Consider the following 20,578-nt stretch of genomic DNA (forward strand, 5'->3'; position numbering starts at 1 on the left):
TCCTGCAGCAGCCTCCTCACTGACGCCCAGCCTACAGCCTAGCCCTTGCCATACTCTCACTACAAGAGCCATGGTCCAGGTGTGGTCATACACATTTGGGCAGGCCGTTCCCAGCTCTCGTGGCTACCTACTCACAAAGCGGGGCAGGGTAGCATATAGCACACATACATGATTTCTCCACCTGCATAATATTTGTCATGTGTGTAAGTGTGTGTATGCGTGCATGTGCATGTGTGTAGCCACGTGTTGGTGAGTTTTCCTGCATGGATATGAGAGCTCCGGGGTTTAGTGACAGATGTGCTAAGCCTCTCTCCCCATTTCCCTGTCGCTCCATCCCACTGCCTGTGACCCTGCCCTCTTCTTCACCACCTCCTTCTGCCCTCTTCCCCCCAACCCCTGCTCCTAAATCAAGTCCTCCAATTTGTTATGCAGAGTACTTAAGAACTGGAAGATTTTGTGCAGGCCACAGTGGCTCATGCCTGTAATCCCAGCACTCTGGGAGGCCGAAGCAGTGGGTCACTCGAGGTCAGGAGTTTGAGACCAGCCTGGCCAACATGGCAAAACCCCATCTCTACTAAAAATATAAAAATTAGCTAGGAGTGGTGGCGCATGCCTGTAATTCCAACTACTGGGGAGGCTGAGGCATGAGAATTGCTTGAAGCTGGGAGGCGGAGGTTGCAGTGAGCCGAGATCATGCCACTGCACTCCAGCCTGGGCAACAGAGCAAAAAAAAAAAAAAAAAAAAGAATTGGAAGATTTCATACTAACCAGACATTACATGCCCCCTGATGTGATACGATATGAAGTACACAGAACTATTTATTAAGTTTTCATGCCAGAAAAATCTAATCTGAATCCATTTGAGATAGAATTTACAGGAAGTACAGGAAAGAGAGAAACAAGTTAAACAGCACCATAAGGAATCAGCCTGACAAATCCAGAAGATGTCATGTCATAAAAAAAATGAGGAGGATGGTTCTAGACTAAGAGATTTAGGACACAGCTCCCAACCTGAAAATAAAATTTAAAAACAATTCTACTTAAAGTAGCAGCAAAAAGAATAAAACATTTAGAAATAAATTTAGCAAAATAAGTATAAAATTGTACACTGAAAGCTATAAAGCATCATTGAAAAAAGTTAAAGACTTAAATAAATTGAAAGGTGCTCCATGTTCATGGATTGGAAGATTTAAAATTGTTAAAAGGACAATATTCCCCCAGTTGACCTACAGGTTTAACAAAATCCCAGCGGCCTTTTTTTCCCCTGCAGAAATTGACAAGCTGATGCTAAAATCCATATGGAAATGCAAGGAACTCAAAATATCCAAGATAATCTTGAAAAAGAAGAACAAAATTAGAGGACTCACATTTCCCAACTTCAAAACTTAGTACAGCGGGGAGCGGGGAGGGATAGCATTAGGAGATATACCTAATGCTAAATGACGAGTTAATGGGTGCAGCACACCAACATGGCACATGTATACATATGTAACAAACCTGCACGTTGTGCACATGTACCCTAAAACTTAAAGTATAATAATAATAAAATTAAAAAAAAAATACTTAGTATAAAGCTACAGTAATCAAGACCAGCCTCTGGCATAAGGATAGATGTATATAAATCATTGGAACAGAATTGAGAGTCTAGTCAATAAATAACAACAAAAAGACAAACACAGGCCAGGGGTGGTGGCTCATGCCTGTAATCCCAGCACTTTGGAAGGCCTAGGTAGGTGGATCACTTGAGGCCAGGAGTTCAAGACTAGCCTGGGCAACATAGCAAGACCTTGTCTCTACAGATAATTTTTTTTTTAATTAGCCAGTTGTAGTGGCATGCACCTGTAGCCCCAGCTACCTGGGAGGCTGAGGTGGGAGGATCACTTGAGCCTGGGTGGTGGAGGCTGCAGTGAGCTGACCTGACAACATTGCACTCCAGCCTGGGCAACAAAGTGAGACCCTATCTCCAAAACAAAACAAAAAGATAAAGTAAATATGGAAAAATTGCTAATAATTATTAAATCCAGTTAATGGGTACATGTGTGTTCATTATATCACTCTATTTATATATATGCTTCATATTTTCCCATAATAAAAGGTCAAAAAATGGAAATTTTTATAACAAAATGCAAATCTCTAGTTTATCTTGGAAAATCAAGAGTTGGCTGGGCACAGTGGCTCACGCCTGTAATCTCAGCATTGTGGGAGGCTGAAGCGCATGGATCACCTGAGGTCAGGGGTTTGAGACCAGCCTGGCCAACATGGAGAAACCCTTCCTCTACTAAAAATACAAAAATTGGCTGGGCGTGGTGGCGCATGCCTGTAATCCCAGCTACTCAGGAAGCTGAGGCAGGAGAATTGCTTGAACCTGGGAGGCGGAGGTTGCAGCCAGCCGAGATCATACAATTGCACTCCAGCCTGGGCGACAGAGCAAGACTCTGTCTCAAAAAAAAAAAAAAAACAAAACAAAAAGAAAGAAAAATCAAGAGTTGTGCTAACATTAAATCCATGTTTCTCCAGGGCAGCCATTAGCTAGGAAGGGGCAGCTCCACCCAAGAGGGCTTGCAGAGACCAGGGAGACCTGGTTCCCATGGTCCCACCACCCTCTAGTGAGTAGGACACAAGCCTGCGGCCTGCCTGGCCCCTGGAACCTTTTAGCTTGTAACGTCAGACTCTCACTCCACCAGGCATTCAAAGCCCGTACTAACCTGGCCCTGGGCTACCTTCTCGGCCTCATCTCTAATCGTTCCCCACCCATTCCAGCATTTTGGATGACTCATTGCTCCCAAAATACATCATGCGCATTCCTACCTTCATGTCTTTGCACATGCTAGTTCCTCTACCTGGAACGACCTTTCTCTCTCTTTTCCACCTGGCAGACTCCCAACCACAGGTGGCCCCTGCAGGGAGCTTTCCCAGATCTCCTCTGGGACAGCTAGTTGCTCTTTCTGTTGGACCCCATCAATTTCAGCTCCTTCCTCCCTCTCCACCACCAACTGTCCAATCCCTGCATGGCTTTGCCCTCAACATGGGGGTCTCCAGAGGACGCTGCCCACACTGATTCACCACTGGGTGTCCAGTGCCCTGGCACAAGCCTGGCACAAGCCTGGCACAGGGTAAGTGCTTATTAAAGTTTGTGAAGGAAAACCAACCGAAGGTCAGATTGTGGTTAAGAGCGTTCTAGAACCAGGTCACCTGGCTTCAACTCCCAGCTCTGCCATGACTCAGCTGTGCAACCTGTTTGAGAAACTTAACCTGTCTGTGCCTCAGTTTTTTCATCTGTAAAATGAGAATAACGGTACCTTCCTCACAGGGTTGTTTTGAGGATTCAATAAATTAATATATCCCCATTGGGCACGGTAGCTCACACCTGTAATCCCACCTCTTAGGGAGGCTAAGGCAGGAGGATAGCTTGAGCCCAGGAGTTCGAGACCTACCTGGGCAATATAGCAAGATGCTGTTCTCCACAAAAAAGGGGGAAAAAAGTTAATACATGTAAGGTACTTAAAATCATGCCCGGTTCCCAGAAATAGATGAATGTATATTAAATAAAAATTAAATAAAAAGGCTCAAAGATGGACAATTACCAAGACCCTCCCTGAGACCTAGTCCAGTGTCAGGCCCTCTTCCCTCTGGTGACCTGTGTCCCCCATGGTGTGGAAATGAGTGTTGGCGGTGCAGAGTCACAGCCTGAAGTGACACCAAATCCATTTTGCTCATTAGTTAAGGAAAAGGCCTCTGTAGGTGCCTACGGCTCTTTCATAACGGTCAATCTCTTGCCAATTTCTCTTTTAAACAAAAAGAAAACAAACTTTACACTCAGTGCCTTTGGGCATCAATAGTTTGACGTGGAACTTGAATAGCATTGTTCTGTTTTCAGAACTTGCTGTGATATTGATTTCACATTTTCAATAGTGATTAGAAAGTCTTCCTTTTCAATAAATGTACTTACGTGTTTTTAAGTAAGTTGATTCAAAGATGAAGATTAAGACAGTAAGTAGAGATGGTGTGTGAATGTAACAAAAACTGGGACTGGGGCCTGCAGAAGATGAACATTTGGGAAGCACAGTTGTACGGACTGAGAGAGAAGACAGGGCCTTCCCTTGGGGCAATTTCATTCTTGGATCAGTACAGAATGATACAGGATTGATAATAACAGCTTACACCTCCTTCCATGCTTTCCAAGCACCGGCCCTTTACATGAGCTATTTCTTTTACTCTCTGCAGCACTCCTTTCAGGGAGGAGGTAATATAATTCCCATTTGATTAAAGAGGAAAGTGAGCCCAGAGGGGTGAGGTAACTTGCCTAAGGTCACACAGTTTATAAGAGGCTGAAGCCAGATTCAAACCTAGGTCCATCCAATGCCACTGCCCATGAACCACATGGGTTCCTGCTCACCAGAGAAATTCAGCTCCAAGCAACTCAAAAAACCAACTCTAAGTTATGATCAGCTTTGGAGTTTCCAGAGCCAACATGGGGAGGAGATGCAGGTGGGGTGCTGAGGGGGTAGAAGACAGACAGATGCCACCCTGGTACAAAACCTGAGATGCTCCAAACCTCACACCCTAGGACAACTGAGAACTCCGGGCCATGCCCTGCCTCTGCCATGGGGGCACAACAGCAGGAAGACTAGACAACAGCAATGGCAGCTGACGCTTACAGACTACTTCCTGCTTGTCAGCCCTGCGGCGTGTGTATCTACCCTTCGTATAGAGGTTCTGCTTTAACCTTGTGAAAACTCTTCAAGGTGGGTCTTCTAGAAATTAGAAATTTGAGGTCTGGAGGGAAGAAAAGATATAGCAAGCAAGGGGCTGAGTCTAAGCCTTACTCTTAACACTCACTGTGCTCCTTCCAGAAAACAGGCATTTGTCAGGGTGTTGGCATGACAACCTGAAAACTTTAGGCGCCTCCCCAAACATACCAGCTTCCCTCCACAATCCAGTATCTATGACCTTAAAAGGCATCACAAAAGAGTTCTTAGCTGCAAAATCAGAAGACATAAATCTAGTTCCCTCTCGATCGCTTTGTGGCTGTGAGTATATCTACATCCTTTTCTGCACCTCAGTCTCCCCAACTGCTCAGTGACAGGGTTGGGACTACTCTGAGGGCCCTGAATGGGTCTACAGCAACACTGTCCAATAAAAATATAACATGTATCACATTGTAATTTTAAATGTTCTAGTAGCCACATTCAAAAAAGTAAAAAGAAACAGTGCAATTAATTTTAATAATGTATTTTGTCAAACCTGATGTATCTAAAATGTAACCATTTCAATATGTAATCAATATTTTAAAAATGATTAATAGGTTACTTTACATTCTTTTCATACTAAGTATTTGAAATCCAGGATGTTTCACATTTACAGTGCATCTCCATTTGGACCAGCCACATTCCAAGTGCCCAGTAGCCATGTACAGCAAGTGGCTACCGTACTGGACAGCCCAGGTCAAGAATCTTTTTCAATCCATAGCTCATTTTACAGGGGAGAGCTGTCTCATCTTTCTCCCTTCTCTTAGGAAAGATGTCCTGATCGTAGCCTCTGGGCTGACAAGTTCCACATAAGCCTGGAGGGAGGAGCTGGAAGCCACAATGGAGAGAAACCCCGGGCCTGCCTGGGTGTGAAGAGGCCGTGGCTGCTGGGGATGCTTTCTGTCTCTCCACAGCCAGATTACTCACGAAGCCCCAGGGATGGGGAGAGTCCCTGAGGAAGACGGCCACAATCCTGCTTTTCCTCCTGACCCCAAAATTCCCTTAATTGGAAATTCAGTCTGAGCTTGAAACCCATCCAGGCAGCCACCTCCACCCATGGCAACATCTCCATGGGCACGCAGGACTCCTGCCCCAGACACACAAGGAATCCAATCCCACAGCAGCACCGCATGCAAAAGGCTGGATCCCAGCTTCTCAGTCCCCAGGCTCACTTCCCGGCTGTGGGCCTGGCAGCCTTCTCAGCGGGAGCTCGAAACCTCCACATGCAGGGGCACAGGCATTGGCAGGAAGGGCCAGGAGGGCAAGGAAAATAAGGGGGCATCCCTCCTTCTCCCCAAACTTCCACTTCCTCACCTTTAAAATCAAATGTTGTTAGATCATAGCAATGATTGTCTTTACTGCTGGCTGCCCCGTGCCAGGCATTTTACAGGCATTAGCTCGCCTACTCCTTCTAATCACCCTCTGAGGAAAGAGGATCCCAGGGTCAGAGTGGTGAAGCAACTTGGGCAAGGTCACACAGTTTTTCAGGAGAAGAGCTGGGGTTCCAATTCATGGTCTTCTGAATCAAGAACCTAAGCTCCTTCCTGCTGTGCTCTGCCTAAGTGGCCCAGGGTGGTCCAGGACAGTCTGAGCTTACACTTGTCATAACCAGATACATTTAGTGTAATTATTTAAAATGTTCCCTTTGGAAGAAGGAGCAAATCTTCCATACAGAGGAATTTTAAATAATATAGGTAGATATTCCCCCCTCCAAAAGGTGCGCCTGAATTCCAGACCCTTCGCCTTCTTGAGTGTGGCCTGCACTGAGTGTCTGAATTCCAAAGGATGGAGCGGGAAAAGAGGAAATAGTGACTGTACATCAGAGAAACTTGACCGACCCACCTTAGCCAAGTGATCAAAGTTAACATCCTCAGTTTATAAGAAACATATCAGACAAACCCAAATTGGGGGACACTCTATAAACTATTTCACCAGTACTCCTCAAAACTGTTGGGCTGGGAGTGGTGGCTCACACTTGTAATATGAGCACTTTGGGAGGCCAAAGCAGGAAGATCACTTGAGGCCAGGAGTTCGAGAATAGCCTGGCCAATATGGCAAAACCCCGTCTCTATTAAAAATACAAAAATTAGCCAGGTGTAGTGGCACACACCTGTGGTCCCAGCTACTTTGGTGACTGAGGCACAAGAGTCGCTTGAATCCAGGAGGCGGAGGTTGCAGTGAGCCAAGATGGCACCACTGCAGTCCAGCCTGGGCAACACAGCAAGACCCTGCCTCCAAAAAAAAAAAAAAAAACTGTCAAGGACACACAAAAAAAGCAAAGAATCAGAAACTATCACAGACCAAAGGGAACCAAGGAGACCTGACAACTAAATGCAGTGTATGATCCTTCAGGAAATCCTGAAGCAGGAAGAAGACATTGATGGAAAAACTAGTGAAATGCAAATACAGTCTGGAGTTCAGTGAAGAGTCATGTGCCATGTTGGTTTTGACAAATGTATTATGATAACGTAAGAAGTTAACAATAGCGGGAAATGGGTAGAGTGTATGGGAACTCTGTGTATTCTTTTTGGAACTTTTCTGTAAATCTAAAATTATTCCCACCTAAAAGTTTTATTTTTAAAAAGTGCTCCCTTTTACTCATAGAAGTGTTCAGGTTTAGACAATAAATTATATGAGCACCTGGTCATAAGCCTGGTCCTGCCTGTCTTAGACCATCTGTACCACTTTAGCAGAATACCTGGGACTGGGTTATTTGTAGGGGAAGTCTAAGGTCAAGGCACCAGTGGGTTCAGTGTCTGGTGAGGACATTATCTTCCTCCAAGATGGCACCTTGCACACTACATTCTCCGGAGGGGAGGAAGGTTGGATCCTCACACAGCAGAAGGCGGGAGTGCCAAGAGACAAAAAGGGGTCAAACTCACCCTTTTATAAGGGATTTAATCCCACCCATGAGGATTAATCACCTCTCAAAGATTAGTCTCAGAACTAATCACCTCTCAAAGTTCCCATGCCTTAATGTTACAATGACAATTAAATTTCAACATGAGTTTTGGAGGGGATAAACATTCAAACTATAGTCGCCTCTAACCAAGAAGTTTTAAAAAAATCACCCATACCTTCTGTCCCCTTCAGTGACGCCAACGGCTCACACATTTATAGCAGTGTAAAGTTTACAAAGTTTAGCATTAGCAAGATGTGCTAGTTAAAGTTTTTGAATCAGAAAGCTAGAGGCTGATGCCTGGGTTCTCCCACTTGCTTGCCGGTAGTCTTGGGCATGTTACATTCATTCCCTGGGCCTCAGTTTCCACGTCTGTAAAATGAATTCATTGTATGATGACAATGACTAGTCATATTTATCAAGCCATGTCTGGTGTCCAACACTGTAGTGGTGACTGTGATGGGCTACCCAGATTCCCCTTCAGGACTGAAGGACTTATTTCTCCCACTCCCAGCTACTCAGAGAGTTGCCAGCTGTCAGCCCTCTCCAGGGATTGCCCTTGGCTGAAGAGAGCTGTCCAGCCCTAGTCAAGCCTCCTTCTGGAGGGTAGCCTGCATACAAATGTGGAGAGTATACAAGAGCCAGCTCCCTTATCCCAACTTGCGATGACCTTGAAGGTCATCTCCACTGCAGAGCATCCCTTATGGTTGGCTGAGGCTTTATTGAGACTGTATTGCAACCCAGTGTCTCCCACCGCCCAGTCCGGCCTTCTTCCCTTCCCCACAAATGTTGATCCAGAGAGTGCTCCCTATACATTTCCTGCATGTTAATCTTCATCTCAAAGTCTGCTTCCTGGGGAACTCACCTCACAATAGGATTGTGAGCCACCTGACCTGCACTGTCGTTCTTAACCCTTAGACCAACTTGTCTTTATAGATGAGGTCATTGAGATTAGAGAAGAAAATGGATCTGGCCAAGGACATACAACTAAGAAATGGCGGTGCCACAGATGGAGAAACTGACACTCAGACAGGCCAACTGATCTGCCCACGTCAATGAGCTAGAAAATGGCAGGGCCAGGATTTGGCCCTAGGCCTGCTTAATTCTGAAGACCATGTGCTCAGTCTCCTGCCCAGGCCATTTACATCCTCAGGAGGATTGCTACAGCCCCAGGACAGGCGATTGCCTTTTACCACCCTCCTGCCAGACCACACTGCTGCTGTCCCTGCAGCTCACTCCAAATTTGCAAAATGAGAATAAGAACAGTATCTACCTCTTCAGGATCTTGTAAGATTAAATGAGTTAATATAGGTAAAGACCTCAGAACAGTGACTGGCACATAGAGAATCCTATTTAAGTGGTGGGTTAAAAACAAGTCATGTAAGTCATGTAAAGCTGCATCTGTGATGTGCTCTAAGGACAGAACGGCAGCTGGCGGTGGACCTCATCAGCTCTCTAAGGGAGTCAGGCTTGACCTGAGCTCTGAAGGAGGAGTAGAGGTTAAGTGAGTGGCAAAGGAACCAGTATGAACAAAAACTCTGTGGCAGGAGAAACTAAAGAAGGAAGAACTAGCACAGAGGGAAGAAAACTCCAGGCTCAGGGAAAGAATGACAAAAAATAAGGCTGGGTAGGAGGGTGGGAACCTGATTATAAAAGGCCACTCACTAACTGGGTGATTTTGGACAAGTCACCTTATGTCTCTGAGCCTCACTTAGCTCATCTGCAAAACAGAAATAAACATAGTACCTACCATAAGGTTGTTAAAGGGACTGAGTGAGTCAATATTTGTGAACCACTTAAAATTGCCTTGTACCTAGTAGGTGCCATAAATGTTTGGAGACAACATTTAGAACTTTATCTGAAGTACAATGAGAAGACTTAAAGGGGTTTGAATGTAGACGATAGGGTGGGTGTTTAGTAGATGGGAGGGTGGATGGATGCATGGGTAGATGGATAGGTGGGGGTGGTTGAATGAATAGAAGTTTGGTTGAGTGATAGATGTGGCTGGCTGGGTAGTTAGATGACCAGGTGGGTGGGCGGGAGTGGATGTTGTTTTAATGAACAGAAGTGTTGCTAGGTGGATACATGGAAGTACTTGAGTGAATGGATGCATGGCTGGATGTTAAGATGGGTAGCTGGGCAGCTGGAAGCAGCTGAGTGAATGCAGGTGATTGGTGGGTGAGGGGACGGGTGAGTGGTTGAAAGGGTATCTGTATGTTTGAATGGGCATCTGGGTAGTTGGACGGGTGGTTGAGTCGATGAATGGATGGGTGATTAGCTGGCTGAGTAGGTAAAAGGATGAAAAATTGGGTAGGTTGGATGGAATAGATGAGTAAATCTTTGAGTGAATGGGTGGTTGTTCAGGTAGATGTTAGGCTATTGTTCAGGTGGATGTTCAGGTGTGATGTGGGACTGGAGGTGGGTGTGTGGGTGGAGGGGTTGTTCAGTGGGTGTTAGAGAAGTTAGTCAATGAAGGAATTGGGTGGATTTGGGAGGGTTTGGGTGGTTGACTGCGAGGTTGTGTGGATAGATAGATGACTGGATGACTGGGTGGGTAAACAGGAAGTGGAATGGGTAGGGGAATGGAGTGGATGACTGGAGAGATGGTTGTTCAGGTGGATATTAGAAAGGTTGGGTGAGTGGAAGGGTTAAGTCAGTGGAGGGGCTGGGTGTAATTGAGTGACGGATGGATGGGTGAGTCAACAGGAGCCACCAGCTCCCGAACAGCCTCCATTTAACCCCTGAAGGTGATGGGGGTAAAAGAAGCAGAATCAGGCTTGGAGACAGGGCCTCCTAGGTTGCCCTGCCCCAGGACCCCCTTCCCCGAGGGGAGGCGACGCCTTCCCACCCCCACCGCTGTCCTACCTGGAGGCAGCAATCTCGGCCTTCTGGCGCGCGATAGCAGCGGCACGCTGGGCACCCTCCACACTGTGCTCCACTTTCTGGCGGACCTTGTTGCTCTTGAGCTGCAGCATGCGGCGCTTGGTGTCCTTGACCAGCACGTTGTGGCGGTACTTGCCCTCCTCGCGGTGGCCGTCGGGCAGCGTGGTGCAGCCATAGCCGTGGCGTAGGTTGTCCAGCCACTCGCCCTCGTAGCGGAGGCCACTGGAGCGTTCGCTCACGCCAAAGCCCGAGCGTTTGTCGTTCTTCCACTCGCCCATGTAGGTCTCGGTGGTGGTGGCGTCGATATCGGCCTCGAAGGGTGCGGCCTCGTCGGCGCCCTCGGCGGCCTCTCCCAGGCTGGCGGTGGACGCGGCGTCGCTGGCGCCCGAGCTGAGGTCGCTCTTAAGGAAGCTGACACGGCTGCGCTGGCTACCCACGGACGTGCGCGACTCTGCGCGCCGCAGCTTGCCCAGTAGCGCGCCTCGCTGGAAGAGGCCGCCGCCCTTGGGCGCCCGCGCGGCCGCCTCGGCATTGGCCAGGAGGCTGAGCGCGAAGCCGCCGCGCGGGATGGCGGGCGAGGGCAGCGCGGGGCCGTCGGAGGCCGGCGAGGCGGGCGAGTCCGGGGCCACCGTGCCGTTGCTGTGCTCACTGCGCAGGGACGACAGCGACGTGCGCAGCGGCGAGCGCACCACCACGGCCATCCCGTAGGGCACGCTCTGGCGCACTCCGTAGCCGTGTCGCATGCCATTGGTGAACTGGCCTTGGTACGTCCCTGCGGGCGAGGAGAGGGCGCGTCAGTAGGCGGCACGACGGGTCCCCGCGTGTGCACGGTGGCCTGGGAGGGCAAGGGCAGGAGTGGGCAAGGCGGGGTGGGACCGAGAGGCGCACGGCCGTCTGAGGGTCAGGGTGCACAGTGCTATGAGTGTTTGAGTCTACTCGAGTGTGCAATAACACGAGTGGGTGAGCCAGGAGGAACTTGCACGATGGTGGGGAATACGTTGGTGGGAACATGGCAAGGTCACAAGTCGTGAACGGATAAGCCAGTGAGTTCGCATGGTAGTGCAGATGTTGGAGAGCATGGGCTTGTGTGTGTATTTGTGCAAGATCGTGTGTACAAGACACTTGTGGGCACGCATATCGGTGTCTTTTGACTATATAAGATCATGAGGTGAGGGGAGGTGGCTCACGCCTATAATCCCAGCACTTTGGGAGGCAGAGGCAGATGGATCGCTTGAGCTCAGGAGTTCAAGACCAACCTGGGCAACATGACAAAACCTCCCTCTACAAAAAAATTAGCCAGGCGTGGTGGCATGCACCTGTGGTCCCAGCTACTAGAGAGGCTGAGGTGGGAGGATCACCCGAGCCTGGGAGGTCGAGGCTGCAGTGAGCCATGATTGTGCCACTGCACTCCAGCCTGGGCTACAGACGGAGACCCTGTCACACATACACACACACAAATCATGAGCGTGCAGGGCAGTGTGTGCACAGTGGGATGAGTGCCTGAAATCTCACGGAGGTAACATTATGGATGTGTATGAGGTTCTGAGTGTGTAAGGCTATCAGAGTGCCAAAGAAAGTAATATGTAGCACTCCAGGCTGAGTGTGTGAGGTGATGGGCATCAGTGAAACTGAGACACTGAGACCATATGAGACCATATGGAGGAAGGCTAGTGGTATGTACAAGGTGTCGGCAACTTAAGCCCTGCATGTACACAAGTCCGTGAGCTCCTGCCTGGGATTGAGATGCCTTATGTTAGTAGCCATCCAAGTCTTATGTGTGTGGAGAGGCAGCAGAGAGTAGTGGTTCAGAGCACAAACTCCAGAGCCAGGCTCCCTGGGTCCAGATCCTGCCTCTGCCCTTACTAGCTATGTGACCTTGGGCAACTGACTTAACCTCCCTGTACCTTAGCTTCCTTATCTGCCAGAGGTAATAACTGCCTCTTACCTCCTAGGGTTTTTTTGAGGTTTAAATGAGTTAATGTCTCTGAAAAACTCTGAAAGCAAAGCTGTGTGTGATACTGTGATTCTACAAAGTTGTGCTCATGTGTGTTGTCACCTGAGTTGTATGACAAGCTGATACACAGCTGCCAAAATAACTTCATCCTTCGCCCCCATCCTGACATGTGGTTCTCCCCAGGGCTCATCCAAAACCTTCTCCTGTTCTCTCAAGATGATTGCATCATTTAGAGTTTTTAAACTGCTGGCCCCCCTAAATATATCCCCAACCCCTTCCCCTCCCCTCGGTAGCTCCAGATGTCACCTTGGAAATTTGTGTTCCCTTAGATGGTACACAGCCACCTCCAGCTCACATCTCCCCTCACTCACCCCACACACACCTGGGCCACAGTCCTGGTTTTTCTCTCCCACAGCAGTGCTGCTGAAAGGCAGTTCTCTGCCTTCATCTTTGTACCTCCGGCATGTAGAACAGTACCTGATATATAACGTTCACTGCACCGAAGGCAGAAATTCTGAGGCTTCTTTGTTTTAAACACAAGCTGATACATTCTCCCTGGTTAACAAAAACCAAAAGGTCTTCCTCCTAATAAACGTCCAGGAGCAAGATGGCTGAGTAGACAACCAAGGAAGGGACTCCTAAACTCACCCCAGCAGACCTGCTGTTGCACTGCTCTTCCCTCTTCCTGGAACTCTTTTCCTCCAGATATCTTTCAAGTCTTTGCTCAGTGAGACCTACTCTGACCCCCTGTGATGGTTAATACTGAGTATTAACTTGACTGGATTGAAGGATGCAAAGTATCGATCCTGGGTGTATCTGTGAGGGTGTTGCCAAAGGAGATTAACATTTGAGTCAGTGGGCTGGGGAAGGTGGACTCACCCTTAATCTGGGTGGGCACCTTCTAACCAGCTGCCAGCAAATATAAAGCAGGCAGAAAAATGTGAAAAGCCTAGACTGGCTTAGCCTCCCAGCCTACATCTTCCTCCCATGCTGGATGCTTCCTGCCCTCGAACGTCGGACTCCAATTTCTTCAGCTTTGGGACTTGGACTGGCTTCTTTGCTCCTCAGCTTGTGGACAGCCCATTGTGGGACCTTGTGATCGTGTGAGTTAATACTCCTTAAAACTTCCCTTCATATATATATATATATATATATATACACGCAGACACACACACCCTATTAGATCTGTCCCTCTAGAGAACCCTGATGAATACACCACCCTGTTTAAAATTGCAATCTGCTTATTTCACATTGCATGCCTTTAGCAAAACATCTCATATACCCCATAAATATTTAATATATACATCTATTATGAACCCACAAAATTTTTTCCAAAATTGCAATCTGCCTGCACCCCCACCACCCTGCTCACTTATCTACTTTTCCTTATTTTTCCCATAGCACATATCATCTTCTAACATACCATATGACTTATTTATTACATTAATTGCTTTTCTCCCTCTGCTAAAATGGAAGCTCCATGAGGGCAGGGATCTTTTCTATTTTGTTCTTGGATGGATTCCAGAACCTGGAACAGTGTCTGGTACACAGAGGTGCTCCGTTAATATCTGCAAAATGGCTGACTAACTAAACCTGTTCAAAAATTCCATCTCATTGGGTGACCTTGGCAATTCCTTTTCTTAACACCTCCATTGTCTGCCTGTCAATGATGTGTTGGGTGAAGAGCTCTCCAAGGCTTGACCTAACTCTGAGATGCTGAGCTTCTAGGAATTGGTGCACTGTGACTCTGGAGGCGAAGGAGGGCACATCTGGATGCTTCCACACTGCCTGGTCCCTCCCAGCACACTGAGCTCAGGATCCCACTTCTACCCCACCCTGCCCCTTCTGCATGAAGAGCCCCCATTAAGAATCAAGAACCCCCATTAAGGATCATGTACAATGCCAGGGGCTCACTAAACCTCTCAACAGTCCTGTGAGGTGGGTCCCACGATAATCCTCCTTTCCAGGAGGATGCAGGTGATCTGAGAGGTTAAGCAATTTGACCAAGGAAATGGGATCCAAGCCTAAATCTGTCTGATGCCAGAATGTATGCTGCGAGCCCGTGGCTCTTAATCCTGGTGTGCATTAGAAGCACCAGTGAAACTTTAAAAGAAAACAACTGATCCTTGGGCTTCACCACCATCAATTCCAGTTTATTCTGTTGGAGAAGATCCCTAGTGCTTCTAGCCCCTCTGAACAGCCAGGAGGGAGAGTCACCGGGGCTCTGTTCCCTTCAATGACCAGTCTCAAAAAACCAAGGATCATGGAATATCGGCAATAAAAGGGCTAAAGAGAAATGGAGAGAGACAGAAATGGAGAAGAAATCATTGGGCATGATCTCATAGAGGAAGATGCAAATATGACCTCTATTTCATAGGTAGATTGATGTTCAGAGAAGTTATGTGACTTGCCCAACGTCACACAGTGAGAAAGGAGCAGAAATGGGATTTGAACTAAGATCCAACTTAAGCTAAGGAAGCAGGAAATGGGATTGTGTGGCAGGTGCAATGAACAGAGAAATGAGAATGTGGTATAGCAGATGAAAAATGGGAAGTTGGATAGATGGGAAACCAACAGGTCGCATTTCCCAAGCTCATTCACATGTGATCCCATTGATGGAGGCTGAGGACAGAATGGAATGTGGAGTCAACCTGGCTTCAAATATCGTCTAAGCTGGGGAACCTTGGGCAAGTTCCTTCTTTTGATTCTTAGTTTTTTTAATCTGGAAAATGGAAAAGTAATACCCACTTTCCAGGGGTCTTTTGAGGATTAAAAAGGAGACAACAAAAAGTGGAAACAATTCAAATGTCAGTCAGCTGGTACATGGATAAACTAACACAGTGAAGTGCTAGAAAAGAGAGTGTGCTAGAAAAGTGCAAGAAAAGAGAACAGGCTGCTGTTACATACAACACATGAATGGGTCTCCAAAACATGCTAAGTGAACAAAGCTAGAGATGAAAGCCGTGTGACTCCAGTTACATGAAAGCCTCAAAAAAAAAACGAACCTATAGTGCCAGAAAGTGGATCTGTGGTTGCCAGGGGCTGGGTGTGGAAGGAATCGAATGCAAAAGGGCACAGGGAAGCTTTCTGAGTTGATGGAAATGTTCTGCATCTTTTTTTGTTTTTTTGGAGGTTGGGAGACAGAGTTTTGCTCTTGTCACTCAGGCTGGAGTGCAATGGTGCGATCTCAGCTCATTGCAACCTCTGCCTCCTGGGTTCAAGCGATTCTCCTGCCTCAGCATCCCGAGTAGCTGAAATTACAGGTGTGTGCCACCACCCCCACCTAATTTTTGCATTTTTAGTAGAGATGGGGTTTCATCCTGTTGGCCAGGCTGGTCTCGAACTCCTGATCTCAGGTGATCCACCCACCTTGGCCTCCCAAAGTGTTGGGATTGCAGGTGTGAGCTACTGCGCCCAGCCAAATGTTCTGCATTTTGATTGTGCTGATGGTTTACACAAGTGTGTACATCTGTCACACCTGTACATTTCAAATGCATTTTATCATATGGAAATTACACCTTGATAAAGTTGATTTTTGTAATGTAAATAAATAAATTGTAAAGAAGCTTTTCAGAAAAAAAAAAAAACAAAAAAACAACCCAGCATAGCATTCTGCAAATATCTATCAGGAAAGTCATCAGCTCTACTTTCCAAATGAATCCAGAATCCAGCTGCTTCTCACCACCTCCACTTCAACTAGATGGTGGTCTGTGCCACTGTTCTCTCTCACCTGGATTTTCATAGTCACTGCCATACTGGTCTCCTGATTCCACTCTTGCCCCTCTATCCGTCCCTAACACAGCAATCAGAGGGATTTTGTTCACATGTATTAAGTCAGATCATGACACTGCACTGACCCTTCTCACTCAGAAGAAAAGCTGAAGTCCTTAGTGACCCACAGGCCCTACCTGACTTCATCCCCATTCACTCCTCTGTGCTCCTCTCCCCGCATCCTCCCCTTTCCCTCACTCCACTCTAGCCACAAAGACTGCTTTGCTGCTGCACAGGAGCCATGGAACCACCTCAGGGCCTTGGTATTGCTGTTCCCTCTACCTGTAATGCCCTTCCCCCAGATACCTACATGGTTCACCCTCTTGCCGTCTTCAAGCCTTTACTCAAATGTCATCTTCTCAGCGAAGCCACCCGTGACCACCCTATTTAAGATTCAGCCCCTGCCCAAGGTCTTCTATCTCCCTTCTTTGCTTTATTTTTCCTAGAGCATATCTAATGCAACATACATTTTGCTTTTTCTTGTGTTATTGACCATCCCCCTCACTGGCATGCAAGCTCCTTAAAGGCAAGGATTCTTTTCTTTTTTTGTTCACTGTGGTATCCTCAGTGCCTCGAACTGTGCCAAATAGGTACTCAGTAAATATGTGTTGGATGAATGAATGGATGAATGAACAGCAGGCATTCCATAACTGTTTATTCTCTTCTTTCTGTTTTGTCCATCTGCAAACAGCTCTGTGGAAATAATAGCTCTGGGGAGGTATTTTATGGTTCCTGTTTTACAGATGAGAAAAAACTAAGGCCCGTCAAGGACAAAGGACTCATCCAAGATGACACAGCTAATAAATATGCCAGAGCCAAACCCACATCCTTGTCTGGCTATGCTCCTCTACTTCTCAGAAGAAATTTTAAAAAATGAAAGGGAAAAGTGAACAGGCAGAGAGCAGAGAAGATGGTAAACTGGGAGAAAGAGAGAAGACATCTAACCTCTGGGTTGGACAACTTTATGAAATTAAATCAACCAACCTACCTTTAGCTTCAGTTTGGCATGAGATGGGCTGACATAGTCCCTTTAAGCCCAAGAAAAGCTGAGATTGCAACAGGAGAGCAGCTCTTGGCCACCAGTTGGGAAGGCAACAGTCAGGCTATATTAGGAAACTTACAAGCAAGTGGCAAGAGGCACAGACACCCAGGGGAGGCTGGGAGTGACAGGGCCCTGGGAAGGGGAAAAACCAACTCCTGAGGCCACCCCCACTCCAACTCCCTCCAAGACAGGACAGTTCTCCCTGGGGACAGGAAGAATGCATCCGAAGAGGGAGAGAGGGAGGCCTCTGGCCATGGCCATCTGGCTGAGAGGGGCCGTCTGCAGAAGGAAGGGCCTCCTCCTGTACCCTTTGGACTGCCTCCTCACTGAGCTTTGTAAACCCTGCAGGGCTTCCCACTGTCCCAAAGGAAAGGGGGGAGATCCCCAACAGCCTACAAAACCTGGCAGGGGCCACCCCTGCCACCTCCCCTGCCTCATCTTGGACTGCTCACCACTCACACTCGCCTTCCCACCTTGGGGCCTTTGCACAAGCTTTCCCCATTTCTTCACATGCTCTTCCCTCTTCCCCTGGCCAACTTTTATTGACAGTTCAAGCTTTGGCTTAAACGTGACTTCATCCAGGAAGATTTCTTGAGCCCCATTCCCTGAGTGCTGCCGGAAACAGTCACAGGTTATCATGTCATCCATTTTTCTTAGCACTTTCCACAGGTGCCATTGAATAATTATCATGACCATTTGTTCACCGGAAGCCTTCACTGCTTGTCTTTGCCTTCCAAGAGGGAGGAAGCTTTGTCTACCTTATTCTTGCTAAGATCCTGGCATCTAGCACAGTTCCCAGGCCCAGGGAAATCCTCAGTAAGCATCCGATGAATTTTCAACTCTTTTCCTGAATGACACTCTTATGTCCTTTGAGAGGCAGGAAACCCATCTTTTTTCCCTCATGAGTCGGCATGCAGTAGGTGCTCAGTAGTGGACAGCAGTGGCTGCCAAGGGTGTTCAGGTCCAGATTCAGCAGTTCAAGCCCTGGGAGTTATTGGTGGACATGTAAAATGCTGGTGAAGGCCATAACCATGGCAAAAATACGGTCCTGTCCCCCCGATAGGACTCCTGAAATTAATAAAACCTAAATATAGCCTTCTTGCAGTTGCTCTTCTGGTGAGTATAGAATAACAGGGATTTAAATCTAAACTCTAACGTTGACTAGTTCTAAGACATGCATAAACTATTTAAGCCTGCGGAGCTCAGTTTGTCTTTCCGTAAAATGGAAATCATGATACATACTTCATCTGGTTGTTCATACAACCCTTTGCATTTGACAAGCTAGATGAAGACCATGCATTCTTCTAGCTAGGTGCTGGGATACAGCCGTGAACTAAGTGGACATGATCGCTGCCAGCAAGCAGCTCAGAGTCTTGTGCCAGGGATAGACTAAATTTAATTAAACAATCACAGAAATAAATACAGCCATGGCAGCAGTCCAGATGAGAGGTGATGCCCCAGGTCTTGAGTGGCAGGGAGTGGGGAGGGTGGGTTGAAGATTAAATAAACTGTTGTGTGAGGCAGCTAGCTCAGTGCCTAGGATATAGTAAGTGTTCAGTAAACCCTAGATTTTTGACAGGTCAGAGTCTTTGCCCAGAAAGGATTAACTGGAAAGATGAAAAGGAGCCACAGAAGACAGACAGAGCTCAGGAAGAAAATGAGACCAGCTCCAATTTTCTGCCCGGGTCCAGTTGTTTGTAAGAAAGCATGTTTGTGCTCTGGAATACTCAGGTTTTGAATATTCCAGAATTTTTAAAAATTCACACAAAAAGAATGGAAAATATCTCATTAATGATTGTATATTGTTTACACACAAAAAAGACAATATTCTGGATAATGAGTTAAATAAAATGTATTATTAAAACTAATTTCACCTTTCTAAATATGGCTACTAAAAATTTTTTAATTACATATGTAGTTCATATTATACTTTCATTAGAAAGTGCTGGTTTAAGTCATTTGGAGTTAGGGTTTTCCGTCACCTGCAGACAAAAGAGTATCTTAATGGATACAGGTAACATCATTTTGATTGTACAGTTGGAAAAGCCAAAACTAAGAATTTTAATGACTTGCTCATGACGACACAATGTGGCAGTTGTTGGCAATCACAGCCAAGCGTCCTGATTAGTGCTTTCACCTCTAAGAATATGAGAACTTCCCTTACATGTTAAAAGTTCCAAAATTCTCACCCAAATCTCAGCTCTGAAGAAAGCACGACCATTTTGGAAATGCAAGTGCTATGGTTCAGATGTTTGTCCCCTCCAAACTTCATGTTGAAATGTTATCCTCAGTGTTGGAGGTGGGGACTAATGGGAGGTGTTTGGGTCATGGGGGCAGATCCCTCATGAATAGATTAATGCCCTCCCTTGGGGGTGAGTGAGTTTCTGCTCTGTTAATTCCCACAAGAGGTGGTTGTTACAAAGAGCCTGGCACCTTTTCACTCTCACTCTTGCTTCCCCTCTTGCCATGTGATCTCTGCACATACTGGCTCCCCTTTGCCTTCTGCCATGAGTGGAAGCAGCCTGAGACCCTCATCAGAGGTAGATGCTCCACCTTAAACTTTCCAGCCACCAGAATCGTTAGTCAAATAAACCTTTTTTCTTTGTAAATTACCTGGCCTTGGGTATTTTTTTTTTTTTTTTGAGATAGAGTCTTGGTCTGTTGCCCAGGCTGGAGTGCAGTAGAGTGATCTTGGCTCACTGCAACCACCGCCTCCTGGGTTCAAGCAATTCTTCTGCCTCAGCCTCCCAAGTAGCTGGGACTACAGGTTCCTGCCACCATGCCCAGCTAATTTTTGGTAGTTTTAGTAGAGACGGGGTTTTTCACTGTATTGGCCAGGCTGGTCTCGAACTCCTGACCTCATGATCCGCCCGCCTTGGCCTCCCAAAGTGCTGGGATTACAGGCATGAGCCACCATGCCTGGCCCTCGGGTATTCTTTTATAGCAACACAGAATTGACTAAGACACCAAGGAAGAGCTGGGAGATCCAGAATCCAGTTTGAGACATCAAAGAGACATATGGGCCAGACCAGCATTCTGCCTCCAAATACAGAATGGACACTGAGAACACCACCCCATCTGGCCAGCGACACCTTCCTATTTCTAGGGAACTCTCTGAGGTTGGAATATCAGTATGCCTGGGTGCTACGGTTTAATGTTTGTCCCCCTAAAAAAACTCAAATTGAAACTTAATCCCCAATGTGGCAGTATTGAGAGGTGGGGCCTTTAAGAGGTGATTAATCCACTCACGGATTCATGGTTTAATTGGTTATGGGAGTGGG

General features: G+C 47.0%; 1 protein-coding gene across 5 annotated transcripts in view; it reads right to left on the reverse strand.

Annotated features, from left to right (window-relative positions):
- JPH2 (junctophilin 2) overlaps positions 1–20,578 on the reverse strand; it is a 74,075-nt gene that overhangs the window by 35,456 nt on the left and 18,041 nt on the right. For 3 of the 5 annotated variants that reach the window (XM_063720531.1, XM_054541794.2, XM_063720530.1), the window contains one exon: positions 10,513–11,302. The exons of 1 other annotated variant lie outside the window; for it this stretch is intronic. In XM_063720531.1, the coding sequence (XP_063576601.1) occupies positions 10,513–11,302 (790 nt within the window). Of the gene's footprint in view, positions 1–10,512; positions 11,303–17,243; positions 17,546–20,578 lie in introns of those variants that run through there. One more of the 5 variants, XM_063720532.1, reaches the window with a different exon arrangement.

The sequence above is a fragment of the Pongo abelii genome, chromosome 21 (assembly GCF_028885655.2).
Source record: "Pongo abelii isolate AG06213 chromosome 21, NHGRI_mPonAbe1-v2.0_pri, whole genome shotgun sequence".
Classification (NCBI taxonomy): Eukaryota; Metazoa; Chordata; class Mammalia; order Primates; family Hominidae; genus Pongo; species Pongo abelii.